The following is a 14526-nucleotide window of genomic DNA, read 5'->3' as shown; positions in this document are numbered from 1 at the left end:
AATGGTGACGTGACCATGGATGAAACCTGGATCCATTACTACACTCCTGAGTCAACGCAACAGGCAACACAGTGGGTTTTACCGGGTCAAAGTGCTCCGAAGCGTCCAAAAACGCAACAATGGGCCGGAAAGGTTATGGCCTCCGTATTTTGGGATACACATGGTATAATACTCGGGGACTATCTTGAAAAAGGTAAAACCATAACCGGAGCATATTATTCATCATTATTAGACCTTGTTACTTGTTTCATAAACTGAAAAGATGGCTCATCGGTAAGCGTTTTTACTCAAATGAGGAGCTCATAGCTGAAACTGAGGCGTATTCTGGAGAGCTTCCGATCGAGTACTTTTCGGATCCGTTGGACCGATCGTTGAACTCGCTGTATCGACCTAAAAGGAGAGTATGTTGATAAATAAAACCGACTTTGGCCAAAAACGTCTCCGTGTTTCATTTTACAGGTACTTATCAGACTGCCTAGTGTGTTTTCGCGGAATTTAACTCGTAATTTCCTTTCGGCTTTGCGTATCTTAGCGTTGTATTTGGTGAGGGAAGCTCTGTAGTCTTCCCAGTTAGACGTGATTTTGGTCCTGTCGCCTAACCTTCCGACGGAGATTGCTAAGCGTCTCATTCCACCAGGGTATATCACGGCACATCACGGCAAACTGTTCGTGTGTTTACGGGACAGTTTGTGTTATAGGCGTCCGTGATCCTACATTGCAAGTCACTAGCAGCGATATCCAGCTCAACTAGAGTTCGTATATTATTGTGACAGGAACTACGCGAAGCAATCAGATGTTCCCTAAAGAAACTCCAATTGGTTTTCCTCGGATTCCTCCTCCCGAATTGTTCTCTCTTTAGAAGATAAGCCTTGATGTCGAAAATAATATGTCTGTGGCCTGATAAACTTGGTTCATCAGACACATGGCAATTTTCGACTTTCTCAGTTATAGAGGCGCTACATAGAGTAAGGTTTAAGACCTCTTGTCTGATTGCGTTCATAAAGGTGGGGTCATTCCCTACATTGATTACATTGACATCGTTAGAAGTAAGCAGTGTTGGGCACCGCTAATTCGCTAATTCGCTAACCGATACAATTTGCTCGATAATCGTGGAAATTTCGCTAATCACTAATCGCAAACTGCAAATTAACAGTTACTGTTTATTTTTAAACATATCGCAAAAACTTGCATTGTAATCTATCGCTGTACAAATTATTTGTAATTTACATTTATTGCATGACTTTTCTTAATTTACCTAAGATCAAAACCTATTACAATGGATAAAATGCTTTACAGTTTATTAATTTTAAAATAAACAGCGGCATTTTATTTGGAATCATGGCCCAGTAACATTTCGGCTAGTCTGAGTATAAATTATAAAGTATAACTAGCGTTTCTCGATTGGTCGGTTAGCGAATTAGCGAATTAGCGGTGCCCAACACTGGAAGTAAGATATTCAAGTTAGTACTTACCCCTGTTGTTTGTGTCCGTACGGCTATCACGTACGGCTTATTGACTGCCTTGCAGCACCGGACGAGCTCAGCAACCTCGGGCAGTGGTATTTCGTCCTTCTCCCCTGGAAAGTAGGCGGACGCAACGACTATCCCCTGCTTCCCTCTAGTCGTCGGAACTACCACCGTAATGGCAACGACTGCGCGTTGGATGAATTCTGTAATGGGAGAAAATGTTATTTTCTTACAAGGTCTTACAAGGACAAGGTGACGGTCTATCCTGCATGCTGTTCAACATCGCTCTTGAAGGGGTGACCCGACGAGCGGGCATCGAAACGAGAGGCACGATTTTTACCAAGAAAGACAACTTCTAGGCTTTGCAGATGACTTCGATATCATTGCCAGGAACTTTGCGACGGCGGAGGCAATCTACGCCAGACTGAAAGCGGAGTCTAGGAGAATTGGGCTAAAAATAAATGCGTCGAACACCAAATACATGAAAGGAAGAGGCTCAAAGGAAACAAATGCGCGCCTCCCACGGACGGTAACCGTTGACGGCGACGAACTAGAAGTGGTAGAAGAGTTCGTGTATTTGGGATCGCTGGTGACCGCGGACAACAACACTAGTAAGGAGATCCAGCGGCGCATCCAAGCGGGAAATCGGGCCTACTTTGCCCTTCGTAAAACGCTACGATCAGGAAGCATACGCCGCCGCACGAAGCTAACAATATACAAAACCATTATTAGACCGGTAGTTCTTTATGGACTTGAAGCCGTGACGCTGCTTACGGAGGACATACGCGCCCTTGCCGTGTTTGAGCGGAAAGTGCTGCGGACGATATTTGGCGGAGTACAAACTGAAAGCGGAGAGTGGCGGAGGCGTATGAATCACGAGCTACAGGCACTGCTTGGGGAGACTCCCATCGTACATCTAGCGAAAGTTAGCAGGCTACGGTGGGTCGGACACGTCGTAAGGATGCCGGACGACTGTGCGACGAAAATAGTCCTCTTCAACAACCCCACCGGCATCAGGAACAGGGGGGCCCAACGTGCACGATGGCTCGACCAGATCGAAAGCGATTTGCGACTTCTGAGACGACTAGGAAATTGGCGACGAGTGACCCAAGACCGAGTTGAATGGAGACGAGCGCTTGAAACAGCACGAGCCACCCCGGCTCTATGCTGCTGAAGAAGAAGGATGAACCCGAGGGTCCTCCTTTCAGCGACATGCTGTCGAGGTTAAAGTTCTCTTCCATCCCTGTGTCCATCACTCCGCCACTATCGTCCGAGCAGATCGGACTGCGTCGTGCGCCATCTCTACGCCTACTCCGGTGTTTATCCCCAACTCTTGGGGGTCGTTCGTTGCACCATTTTTGTAACGTTTTCCATTGCGATAGTTGTACTCTGCTGGGAAGAAAATCAACTGTCCTTTACCAGCTTGGAATAGAGGGAGCGATTTACTGCACAGGGTGCTCTGGTACCAGGCAGTCTCCGTTCGACCATGGGTCGTATTACACCGAGGGTTGGGATCCTCTTCCGCATTTTTCTCAGAATGGTGCATGCTCCTAGACTACTTACTACATTGAGAGCAAAAGATTTTTACAAGATTTGCCGCGGAAGAGACTCGATGTGCAGTACCGGATGGATCCACCACAAATTTGCGCTGGAGTCATCCGGAGCTGTACGCCGAGCGATAAATCTTAACACTCCTTCTTTATCCTGGCTTGCGACACACACGCTCGGGTCCCGATTACCGATCCAAATTCCCCATCACTTGTTCATTCATTTCAGGGAGCCACACGTGGCGGTTCATCAGCATCAGCAAAGGTCCGTCACTGGCGGAGTTAAAAACTGTAACTTAGTTTTAGTAGAATTAAATGGAATTTCCCTTCAATTTTTTCGTTGATTCCTGAATTGTACTATGATTTGTTCGAAAATAATTAGAAAATATTCCAACCAATCAGGAAGCGAGAATTTCTAGTTAGACCTTACTTATTTACTTATGTGTCCATGTCCGCCGGTCCGGCAGAACAAAGGGATGAAATCAGAGATCTCCACTGCTGACGGTAACCCGCCATGGCTTTTACCTGTCGCCAGGACAGCTTCTCGTCTACAGCCCGGATGTCGTTGGCTAAGCTCCGTCACGATGAGCCTCTGGGTCTGCTTCTTCTACGCTGTCCTTGTGGACTCCAGTCGAGTGCTTCTCTGCAAACCTCGTTCGCTACTTTCCCCAAGGTGTGTCCGATCCACTTCCACCTACGTTCATGAATTTCTGTGGTTATCGGCCGTTGATGACACCGACGATGGAGTTCTTCATTGGATATCCAGTTATCAGGCCACCAGGCACGAATGATGTATCGCAGGCACCGGTTAATGAATACCTGCAATTTTGCGTTGTCTCCACTGAGACGCACCACGCTTCGCAGGCATACAGCAGTACGGATTTAACGTTTGAATTAAAGATTCGGGTTTTCGTACGTAGATTGATCTGGTTTGAGTGCTAAATGTTTCGCAGACCTGCAAAGGCACCCCTGGGCTTCCTGATCCGTGTGGCTATATCAGTCTTGGTACCACCATCGGGCGTTGTCTGGCTACCAAGATATTGAAAGGCGTCTACCTGCTCAACTTGTTGTCCCGCTACTGTGAAGTTGGTGGAATTATCAGTGTTCACTACCATTGACTTAGTTTTCGCTACATTGACTGTGAGACCTGCTGCCTGGGAGCTCTCGGAGAGGTCGTCTAACTTGCTCTGCATATCGTTTCGGCGTTGTGCGAGCAAGACAATGTCGTCGGCTAGGTCGAGGCCATTTAGCTGTTCCATCGTTAGAGGATTCCAAGGCAATCCTCGATTTGGTCTACTGTCAAGTGCTCCAACTAATATCTCATCCATAACGATGAGAAACAGAAGCACAAGTGATAAAATGCAGCTCTGTCTCACGCCAGCAGTAACCCTTATGGGGTCGGACAAGTCTCCGTCGTGGAAAACCTTGCACGAGAACACCTCGTACTGAGCCTCGATGAGATGGACTAGCTTATCTGGAACCTAAAAATAAAAAATAAGAAAACTTATCCAATTTAATTCTACTATGTGTATTTTATTCACGACAGATACGTATTTCGCCTACGACTTGCAGGCTTCCTCAGTGTCTGTTTTCGAAGTTCGAAAACACTGAGGAAGCCTGCAAGTCGTAGGCGTATAATCTCCGCTGGAGAGTAGCGTCGATCTTCTCCTGGATCCGGTTGAGGATTACCTTACAGAGTACTTTGAGAGTAATACAGAGCAACGATGCCACGCCAGTTACCGCATTCAGTTAGGTCTCCTTTCTTAGGGACTTTGACCAATATGCCCTGCATCCAGTCCACCGGAAAAGTTGCGGTTTCCCAAATATTGAAAAGCTGATGCATCTTCTGGGCTGACAAAGATGGGTCAGCTTTGAGCATTTCGGCTGAAATACGATCTATCCCTGGCGCTCTATTGGATTTCATACTCTTGATGGCTGCTACAATTTCATCCAGCGATGGAGCCTCCGAGTTAACGCGAATGATTCGACGAACTGTAGGCATCATACGCTGCTGGTTTTGTTGGTCTCTGACATTTGAAACTCGGAAGAGTTGTTCAAAATGTTCAGTCCATCGCTTAAGCTGTTCTATACGGTCAGTCAATAGCTGACCTGCTCTGTCCTTTAGCGGCATCTTTGTATTCATCCTGGTACCACTAAGGCGGCGAGAAATATCGTACAACAAACGGATATCACCATTGGCGCCGGCGGTTTCTTCTTGTTCGGCTAGGGAGTTAGTCCAAGCTCTCTTGTCCCGCCTACAAGCACGTTTAACAGCCCTCTCCAGTTCGGCGTATCGTTGACGGGCAGCTGTGTTAGCCGATCTGATCCGCGCTGCGTTTGTTGCGTACATCAAGAAGGCTCCTTTGCCATTTCCGGCCATTTCGGGATTTTTTCAACCACGCTGTTCAGCTGGCTGTAAAAACTCTCTTTCTCCTGCAGGTCGGCAACATCTGTTGGCGCATAGCACTGGATTGCTGTAAGGTTCCTAACCCGTGTTCTGAATCTGGCAACGATTATTCGCTCATTTATCGGTTCCCACTTCATCAGGGCCGCATGTGCCCCTGGGCTCAGTAGGAATCTAACTCCTCTTTCTCGAGTAGCATTTTCACCTCGTATGCCAGAGTAGAGCAAGACTTGCCCGGATGATGTCCTGTGTTCGCCAGTACCCGGTCAGCGGACATCGCTCAGCCCCAGGATTTCAATCTTCAGGCGACTAACTTCCCTTGCAAGTTGAGCCAGCTTGCCCTGCTGGGCAAGGGTCAGTATAATCCATGTTCCGATTCGTGTCCGTGTTTTCAAGCTAAAGGTCGTTGCCAATAATCCAGAGATTTCTTCTTTCATTTTCGGTAACTTTTTTGTGTTCCTGTACAGTAGACTGTTAACATAAGGTCCTTATCCCGCTGATGGGGCTGCCATCTTAATGTGGGCGGGAGCCACTGTGCCCCTTTTCCTGTTAGCATATGACAACCGAAGTTGCGTACCCCAGCCGGCACCTCGTGGAGGTGGGAATAGGAGTTAATGAACAGAGGTTATGGAATGCACATGTTCACCCTTTTGCCAGCCACCTAGTTAGACCGAGTTAGAGTTATTTTGAATTTTTCAATGGCGCGCCCTTGAAAGTCAATAGCTATCTGTATTTGAATCGATGCGTAAACGATTTCCGATCGATTGATTATAAGCCGAAGCGTAAAAACGCGTACCACTTTGATGACGTCATTTCCGACAACCAATCACGAAGCTGGAATTCTAGTTAAACATTGCTTCATTATTTTCATTTTTTGAATATAGTGCAACCTCAAGAATCAATGTTTTTCTCCTTCTGAGTCGACGCGGAAAATCTTCTATTCCGATCGATTGGTATAAGAATATTGAAAATTGATCGGTAAACCGTTAAGCTAATAGCGTTCAAAACCTGACCACTTTTCACTCTATCCCAAATCTTGCCGTGAGACGTAGCCCTACATTAGAATATCAAGCTTTGTTGAGTTCACGTCGAGAAACTTTGTTGGAAAACTTTGTCCTTTTGATTCCATCTACCCACACTGGATGGATCTATCAACAAAATATGTTAAATCTCAAGCAAACAATAGGAACAAACTAAACATAGGAATGATTTCGAACCTATCAATTTACACTTAATTTTACCTCCCATCTTGGAAGTATTCACTAAATCGACAATCACGTTGGTTGGTCACGAATGGCCGTCTTGAAATAACTGTTCCCGTCACCGAAAAGGCTAATTCATTTAGCACCTCGTTATCGTCGTTTAGCTTTCGCGCACATGAACTGATCCGCTGATAGATAATCGCGCTGCTTGCTTCGATCAAAATACAAAACCTCTATGAGTAACGCAACCATTAAAATGACGTTTACTTTGCTATAAAAATTTCAACCGCAAACTGCGCAGCAGAAAAACTACCTTAAGGCGTTTAAATGTTGTCATGCACTTGTTTAACTCTCAGGTTTAAACCATATGTTTTATAATTATTCTGTATTTCTTCTCACTTAGAACTGCTCACCAAATACCTAGTCCCAGAGGATACGGAACTACAAAATGAGCTGCTGGATCGGCTTTCCGATTACTGCTCGAAGAAGGTCACCAACTACACGCTGGACGAGTACGACCCACCGTACGTGTGGGATTTCTACCATTCATTCTATTTTGCTTTCATCGTGTGTTCAACCATTGGTATGCTTCTTTCCTTGATATTTTCATGGTTTAATGATATTTAAAAACATGCGATTATGTTACAGGCTATGGTAATATCTCCCCCAATAATACGTTTGGACGGATCTTCATGATTTTCTACGCACTGATTGGTCTTCCGGTGAATGGCTTTTTCTTCGCCTTCGTGGGTGAGATGTACAGTCGGACGGTAAATCGAACGCACTTAAATTGAGCCAACAATTTTTAACGGTGTTGTTGACTATTTCCAGTTCATCAAACTTCACCGGCGCTACAAGGCGTACAAGTTGGCGTTCGATTCGCACTACGTCCCGCCGCAGCTTAATCTGATCGGACAGGTCGTGCTGTATCTGATTCCGGGGATCGTCATATTCATTTTCATTCCGAGTAGCATTTTTTGCTACTTCGAAAAGTGGCCCTACGATGTTGGCGTTTACTACGCTTTTGTAACGCTGACTACCATCGGGTTTGGCGATTACACCAGCACCTTTGAGCCTTCTCAGCATCACGAGTTTGGAACGATTTTCATCGTCTACGAGATATTCGTGGTTTTGTGGTTCTTCACCGGCGTTGGTTATGTGTTTATGATTCTAGGTTTTATAGCAAAGTGAGTGATTACTGGGGATAATCTCTAGTCTAGCTAAATAAATGGTAATAATTTTTCTATTATTTTAGGGGCCTGGCGCATAAAAAACTCCAACGACTGGAAAAAATAGTAGCTATGAATGTGATGGAGACTCAACAACGTGTTTGGCAAGGCGTTACCAGAGATGTAAGCTATCTTAGGAAGATACTAAACGAAGTTTACATGCTCAAGTTCAAGGTAATCATCTTTGCGCATATTAAAAAGAGTTTTCTAGGTTATAAGTTATAATTTTTCTCTTAATAGCCGGTATACAACGAACCATCGGATCCATACAACAGAACCAACATTGGCCGTTCGAACTCCTGTCCAGAACTGACGATGTATCGCGAGCAGGAACTCGATCCTTTAACTCTGGCCAGAAAGCGAGCATGCTCGATGTGTGTTCCGGGTATTGAGCTGCCAACTGACAGGTCCAAATCGATTGTAAGCATTTCTTCGATCGGTCGGCGTCTGTCGGATACCGACTTGAATCGAATCAATCGGGAGAAAACATTCGGAATGCAGGCGATGGTACAACCGGCCGAATTGTTGGCTCGAGTTGTAACTGCCTTGGGTAACATGGCACCGGTTGACGATGACGCACAAAGCATCCTAGAGCAGGCGTCTCTGACTGCCGGCATCAATTGCTTCTCGGATTCCCAAATCTTGGCTAGTGAGAAAACATCGTCGGGTTGGTCGATGAATGGAGCCGACAAGCATGGTTTTCTATCGCCCTCAACGATGCGACCCCGCGCGTCATCCGACATTGGACTTCCACCGCATCCACCGCCTACGGTATGTCTTCAGTTTGTAATAGTACGAGTAAATTCAACTGCATTTTAAATCTTCATTTTTTCCCAAAGAACTTAAACGACTGGACGTGGAGTGTTGGTGATAACATCCAGATCAAGGAATTGATGAAAGCACGCCACAAAGCACAAAAATCAGGAGACAGTTTGCTGCGGGCAGCAATCAACAACAGCAAGCAGTATGGATCAAATCATTCGGTCAACGTGCCACCGGTTAGAGACGAACTGCAATCATCCATATCGACCACCAATCGAACGCTTCTACAGCGGCTGAATCCCTTCCGAAAGCGATCATCCGCTTTCGCAGGAAAGAAAAATCCACTTTTCGACGTGGAAGCTTCTCGCCCAGTGGACAAATATCTGAAACAAACGGCCAAAGGCCGAGCTTCAATGTTCAACTACCCCCAACAGCACTACCTTGCGAACACCGCTACCGGCCGTCGAAGCCTTTTCGTGCTTCCAACGCACGACGAGCAGCAAATCCTGGAAACCACCACCATCGGCGATCTAATTCGAGCCCTGGAAATAATCCACACCACCAACGCCACGGTTAGTCACAACGACGATTTGCCAAAACGGAAAATAGGCACCGCAACCCCGCCCAAAGTGCCATCCTTCATGAACCTCTTCGCTAACCCTGCGCATGATGCCGGTTCACGAAGGGGATCTCTCAGACCTCCACTGAGTCAATCTCTGAGCAATCCATTTCCACCTAATCCACTAAGCGTCAGTTCTATTCCACCATCCAACCCTCCACCATACAGTGCTTCGGCCACCACAACCGGTTACGTCAGTTCCCCCATACCGATGCGGCGACGCTTCAGTGTCCGTCCGTCCAATCTTGCTCTTCCGCCCGGCAAGTGTCCTCGCTCTGCCAGCATATCGCTGGACACGCACGCAAATCCACTATCCGGCTCGTCGGGTTCGATTCACGTTCCCACAACCCGGCAGCGACGTCTTTCCGCCCGACTCAGTACTCTAGCGAATCAAAACCAAAATCTGCACCTCGTACCGTCGATGATCGGAGCCGGAGCGGGATCCTCCCTCGGTGGGGCACCATCAAAACTCAAACCCTGGCGGCCGGCACTGTTGCGATCGGATTCGGAACAAATAGCACCCCCAACGCCACGAGCGCGGCACAGAAGTCTGGACCATTTGCAGGAGCGCAAGCGAACGGAGTCCAGTTGACCGCGGCTTCCGGAAAGCGAATAGTAATTGAAACAAATCAGTATTTCCTCACTAAGGAGTAATAAGTCATAGTTGTTAGTAGTTTTATTGCTATAGAGATACAAAAACAGACAAACAGTGAACATGTAGTAAAGCAATATGAGACCGACCACATCACAGGTGTGGTTCATCGGAAACCAATTCCAGTCAAAAGGTTGTGCCTATGAAAAGCCATTCCCTCTAGGCTTAAGCTTTGTTTTGTTACCATTAGTGAATAATAAAGAATAGCATTTTATTTTAGTTATAATGAATCATTCCGATCGAAAATGATACACATATATGCAATAGCTAAGTGCCTTATTGCTCTAGAACTGTTAGATCGTTTGGATACTTTAATCAAGTAAATTATTTCAAATATTTTAAATAAGACCCGAACTTCAATATGTATAGAGTGGACAACCCTATATCTTCAATCGTTTTTTGTGCATTGGATTGGTTGCGTTTGTTTGTTTACATTCGTTTTGTTATTTTCGTACCCTAACCACACATGGGGGCTTATTATTGACACGGTAAATTCGCTGCCAATCTCGTTTCGTTCGGTATTAGTTCGGTTTTCGCGATATGTGGTTCAATTCCCATAACAGAAAAGAAATACGAATTGCAGCGCAATAAAATTTGATTGACCACTTCACTCACCTGGCAGAATATGAGGTCGATGGTTGTTGGAAACAAAAACATCTTTTTCTGGTTTCAGTATCGGGACGACCTTAACCAATTTTCATGTCCTGGGCTACTCGTCACCAATCGCATTCCAGTGGTCTAGCTGGTTTGTTTACCCCGCTTGTACTAAGCATCAGGAAGCAGTTCGGTGTCAACGCCTTCTGTGCCTCGGATTCTATTGGCAGGTAAGTAAGCGGTCTAGAGTTTACGATCGATTCCGCCTCGATCAGCAGTCCGATCCAAAACGTTTCATCATCTGGCTTTCGAACCGTGGATAAGGAATCTAAAGCGCTCTTAACATACCGGGCCATGCGTTCCCAACATCCCCCCATATGTGGCGAAGACGGTAGGTTGAAATGCCATTGCGCATTTGCATTACTAAACGTTAAAGCTAGATCGGGATAAATCTGCTGTAACTCCCTTTTCAGCTCATTACTTGCCCCGATGCAGTTTGTTCTCTGGTCACTAAATATTTTAGCAGGAGCCCCCTCCGCCCAACAAACCTCTGAATCGCCTGCTTGCAGGATTCGGTAGATAAGCTGTAGGCCAGCTCAAGATGTATAGCGCGAACAGCCAAGCAAGTATATATCGCTACCCATCGTTTCACCTTACTGCGTCCTTGTTTGATTATCCTTGGTCCGAAGTAGTCGACCCCAACGGAAGAAAACGGGCGAACGAATGCTGTCATCCTCTCTGGAGGTGGTGGTGCCATAGGGCTTTTGCTACACACACATGCAAGACATCTGTTGGGCACACATTGCATATTTTCCTATTCGATGCAGCAAAAACGTGCTGGATAAAATTATCATTTTTTCTAAAATTATTCATCATTTTAAAGCAACTAATAGTCAAAATAACCGACAAATGTTCCCTGAAATATATGCTGACTTTTGGTAACTAGGGTTTCGGTGAATTCGCGTTAAATCGGTGTCCCAAATATACTGATTTTTGAAGCAGAATACGGCATAGGCCAAGTTGAAAGTAACGGAATATAAAATTGGTTTTAGCATAATAAATTGCTTTCTTAGCCGAAAGTAACTACTGGCTATTGATATTTGTTTAGTTTTATCCCGCTAACATAGGTCATAGTTACATTTTTGATCATTGCTACCGCGTCTTAGCTTATTTGTTGAAATTAATTTTTTTATTTAGTAAACAGATGTATTACCTTGCCATATGTATGAAGCAATTTGTAATTTCTGTTTTAAATAAAGAAAATAAATCATTTAAAAAATTTTGCTCTTCCCAGCCCGTGTGTTTTATATGGAGCTGTCACTTTTGCCTGCCCAACAGATCTCCAATACATATGCACTCTGCAAACACCCTATTCTGGGAGCCGCAGGAACTGCCTTATACACCTTGCACCATTGACAGAGTTTGCCAACCTTTCGAAAAATCGCTCTCATCTCCGAAACGTAGAATCTCTGGCGCATTTCATTCACAGCAGTCTCCGCAACACGATGATTGTACTATATTTACGGTGGTACCAGTTCACTAACAGCTGAGTTCCGTAATGGTTTTTCGAAAGAATTACGGGAGCCTTGAAGTCCGTCGCTATTTGCGTGGAAACAGGTGCGATGCTGTCCATCCGAAGAACTCCTTTCTTATGCAGAAACGAAGATCACTTGAGAAGCTGGCTGGTTTTCTCCAGTTTTAGTCCTTGCTCCATTTTGAGCTGCTGGTTCATGATGAGTATGATGATTTCATCGGAATTCGCTTCTTGCTGGATTTGCTTAGAAGCCTCCGTTGACCGTTTTAATCTCCTCTTGACTCTCTGGTTCTTCATTCTGCGTTGAAGCTTCCAGATGAATCTAAACTCGTAGGCTAGAGTTCTCACCATGTGGGGGCGCATGAAAAAACCGACCAAACGAAATTAACTGGTCCACAGAAATTCGCCTATGAAGGTGAACAGCTGAACAGGTAGTTACCAAGGTAACATTGTACGGCAGACTGTGGATCCAAACAAGCCAGTCATTTTCTTAAGGTTTTTGCTGTTTGTCCCCTCCCCTTCAAGTTGCTGATAAAGTATTGTCTTTAATTAACCGACTTGCGACAAACACCTGCATCAACAACAACATGCGCTTGTGAGAGCGAGTGTGTATCAAAATATATTCTCACCGAAAGTTATCATTCTCACTGGGGATATCTCATAAAGGGACATCCATTTGTCCTACTATGAACTAGGCCACGTCTCCGGGGTTGCCTTCGTTGGAGACTTCGCCGGTTGAGCACACGCTCTGCAGAAGTCGAACAAACTTCGACACATCGTCGTCGAAATTGGGCCAGTAAATGTAACTGCGCGCCAGAGATTTCATTCGGGGTTTCACCCAGGGTGTCCACGATGTAGTTGACGAATAATCCGCTTGCAAAACGTCTGATGGTACGACGATTCGATCGTCAAAATAACGGCGAAAATAATTGGTCAATTTCATGCTCAAAGGTTTACGTTGGCATCACTCCATATAAACGTCCGTTCCCTTGGCAACGTATAACAACGACGGTCGCGGATTCGGAATTCCAATCAAAACAAAGTGAAGTTTTTCCTATCAATTCAAGTGAACAATTTGGGCAAAATGATTATAATATCTCTCTAAATAATTGTTCGGGTGGTAAATTAAAGTTTGTTGTACCTCAAGTTAAGTTTCACGAGTGATTTGATGATTGAAACGGCTCAAAAAAATTAATTTAAAAATCGACGGCGACAGAGTGAAAATATAGTGATGAATTGGTCACTAATTCCAGTATTTAGTGTAATTAACGACCGAAAAAGTAACAGAACTTATAGAATGCAATGTTTAGTGCTTCGAGTTGTAAGATCTTATTACGGCCTGGTTAGCCTGGTAAATGGGTGGATAATGCGGAATATAGACCCCAAAGTGGTCGTTAGTCTCTTATCCAGCAACTCCGATCCCGACCTGCTCATTGTACCAGGCGGAATACGAGCAACCTTAGCAGAGATCGGGTAGCCAACCCCGGTGGAAACTAAGGTCGTATACTAACCGGAAAGGAGGTATAGTGAGTCTTGGCACTATAAGATGGCAGCCCCATCGCGAGACTCGGTAGTGTTGCCCCAGTACGGTTACACACCTAAATTAAATTACAACACTTACAAAATTCATGCAAATTCAGAGCGGAATATCCGGCATCGACCTAGGCGACGGAATAAGGACGACGAATGGAGACTCGGGACTTGGAACTGCAGATCGCTAAATTTCGCAGGTTGCGAGTGGGTGCTGATTGAACAGCTGGAACCCCGCAAACTCGGCATCGTAGCTCTGCAGGAAATCTGTCGCAAAGGAGAGAAGGTATGGAAGATCCGTGGCGGAAAGGCCCAGTTTTACCAGAGCGGTGGCGCTACCAACGAACTGGGAACGGGCTTTGTAGTGCTGGGCGGAATGCAGGATCGCGTGATAGATTGGAAGGCGATCAACGAGAGAATATATGTATTGAGGATAAAGGGCCGTTTCTTCAATTATGGCATCATTAACGTGCACTGCCCGCACGAAGGTAGACCCGACGATGAGAAAGAAGCGTTCTACGCGAGGCTGGAGGCAACGTACGACAGCTGCTCATCACGGGACATCAAGATCGTCATCGGGGATATGAACGCCCAGGTCGGTAGGGAAGAAATGTATAGACCGGTGGTAGGACCCCATAGCCTGCACACCGGCACAAACGATAACTGCCAACGATGTATAAACTTCGCAGCTTCCCGAAGCCTGGTGATCCGAAGCAGCTTTTTCCCGCGCAAGGATATCCCCAAGGCCACCTGGAGATCACCTGACTAATGTACAATGAACCAAATTGACCACGTTCTCAAAAAAGACCGGTTTTTCTGTAACATCACGAACGTACGCTCCCGACGGGGTGCGGATCTTGATTCTGACCATTACCTAGTAGCAGTACATGGGCGCTCAAAGCTGTCCACCGTATCCAGCTTTTTACGAGCCATAATGGTGGACATGTTCATAATATTTGAACGACATTTTTGACATTTTGAAATACA

The 14526-nt window shown here is 45.6% G+C and overlaps 1 protein-coding gene across 1 annotated transcript in view; it reads left to right on the top strand.

The window, feature by feature from the left end:
* Positions 1-10195, top strand: part of LOC128742130 (open rectifier potassium channel protein 1) — a 55303-nt gene extending 45108 nt beyond the window's left edge. Inside the window, exons 3-8 of the mRNA XM_053838361.1 lie at positions 7023-7202; positions 7268-7389; positions 7451-7806; positions 7875-8022; positions 8089-8619; positions 8688-10195. Of these exons, the coding sequence (XP_053694336.1) occupies positions 7023-7202; positions 7268-7389; positions 7451-7806; positions 7875-8022; positions 8089-8619; positions 8688-9821 (2471 nt within the window). The 3' untranslated portion in view covers positions 9822-10195. The remainder of the gene's footprint in view (positions 1-7022; positions 7203-7267; positions 7390-7450; positions 7807-7874; positions 8023-8088; positions 8620-8687) is intronic.
* Positions 10196-14526: the final 4331 nt, after the last annotated feature.

Source organism: Sabethes cyaneus, chromosome 3, assembly GCF_943734655.1.
Source record: "Sabethes cyaneus chromosome 3, idSabCyanKW18_F2, whole genome shotgun sequence".
NCBI lineage: Eukaryota > Metazoa > Arthropoda > Insecta > Diptera > Culicidae > Sabethes > Sabethes cyaneus.
Note: the sequence above shows the minus strand (reverse complement) of the source record. Positions and strands in the feature narration are given on the sequence as shown.